The sequence below is a fragment of the Pterocles gutturalis genome, unplaced genomic scaffold (genome assembly GCF_000699245.1).
Source record: "Pterocles gutturalis isolate BGI_N339 unplaced genomic scaffold, ASM69924v1 scaffold43431, whole genome shotgun sequence".
NCBI lineage: Eukaryota > Metazoa > Chordata > Aves > Pterocliformes > Pteroclidae > Pterocles > Pterocles gutturalis.
The window spans coordinates 3141-4606 of record NW_010107001.1 but is presented as its reverse complement, the minus strand read 5'-3'; the positions used below and the strand labels follow the sequence as shown (position 1 = coordinate 4606).

The 1466-nt window shown below is 64.2% G+C and overlaps 1 protein-coding gene across 1 annotated transcript in view; it reads right to left on the bottom strand.

Moving 5' to 3' along the window:
* The window catches only part of MFSD12 (major facilitator superfamily domain containing 12), a gene marked incomplete at both ends in the record, with an annotated part of 4288 nt that overhangs the window by 1069 nt on the left and 1753 nt on the right, over positions 1-1466 (bottom strand). The window contains 3 exons of the mRNA XM_010087953.1: positions 71-241; positions 970-1062; positions 1166-1258. Coding sequence (XP_010086255.1) covers positions 71-241; positions 970-1062; positions 1166-1258 — 357 coding nt within the window. The remainder of the gene's footprint in view (positions 1-70; positions 242-969; positions 1063-1165; positions 1259-1466) is intronic.

The window sequence follows — 1466 nt, the reverse complement described above, 5'->3', positions numbered from 1 at the left end:
CGATCCTGCAGCAGTGCCTGCCCCAGCCCACGGGCCACGAGTCCACCCTGTCCGGGAGGAGCAGACGTACCGTGTTGGTGCCGATGAGGTCTGCTGTCATGGAGAGGGAGGTGACCAGGATAGTGGCGGAGCCAGCCCCAAGCAGCGCGGCCGCCCCATAGATCTCTGCTCCCATCTGCCTGGCCAGCGTCACCCAGGAGGCAAAGGCCAAGATCACCAGGATGCCCACGAAGTAGGTCAGCTGCTCCAGGCCGGCGAGGGGACAGGGAGAAGGGAAAGCTCAGACCCCGGCTCGGCTGACACCCGGCAAGGCAGGAGTGAGCAGGGAGGGCACGGGGGCCAGCTGCTGCCAGGACCCGCAGGGGACAGCCCTGGCTCTCTCCCAGCTGGTTGTAAACAAGGAGCCCCCAAAGAGCAAGGGCCTTGCAGTGCTCCAGGCTATTTCACAGCATAGCCTGCAGCCCAGGAGCCGAGCCCCCGGCAGAACTGCAGGCAGGGTGCACAGGGACACCCACCAGCAGGCGAGGCAGGGGCTTGCTGGGGAACAGTGCTTGCTGCGGTGCAGAGGGGGATGCACCGGAGGGGCAGCTCCCTTCTGCTGGTGCTGCAGACCCCCACAGCCCATGGCTGCCCAGGGGGGCTCAGCCAAACCCTCCCTCTGCCTCTCATGGGCACCATGGGGCTTTCCCAGCCCCAACAGGGCTGCACAGGACAGGCTGTCTCAGGATCAGCATCGCTTTCCCCAACCTCAGATGTGCAGGATAGGCCCATGCCCCCTCACCCTGCCCACCACTCGCACTGTCCCAATGGGACCCACACGGCTGCAGGGGATCATCTGCAGAGGATGCACGAGGGGTCCCTGCTCTCTAGCCAGGCTCACGTGTGCCAAGTGCTCTGCCCACTTGTGCGGTCAGGATCCGGCCCCTGGGCCTCTCCTTGGGTCTAACTCACCAGCCCCCCAGGACTCACATTTCGACCTATCCACTTATTCACAGGCTTCATCAGGAAGGAGGAGAGGAAGCCACTGATGTACATCACCAGGGGGATGGTGGCGATGTATTTCTGCAAGAGACAAGGACAGGGAGAAAATAAACTCTCGACCATTGGCACAAGACCCCTGTGCACGCAACCTCAGCACGCGAGCAGGGCCCTGCCCCACGCCCACCTTGGGCAGCAGCAGCGAGTTGGTCAGGTACATGGCGATGTAGGTCTGGGACAGGTTGACAATGAGCCTGGTGGACATGTAGAGCACCGCGACCTGCGAGGGGACCGAGACGGCACCGCTCAGCCTGCACAAACTGCAGGTGGGGAAGGCTGGCACCTTCCACGCCCAGCCCAGTCCGTGCCCACCAAGGAGGGGACAGCCCCTCTGACGTGGTAGATGGGTGCCCAGTGCAGCCCATCTCTCCATCCTCACGCACACCAGGGGCACGTCCCACTGGCAGGGGATGTCCCCAGCACCCGGG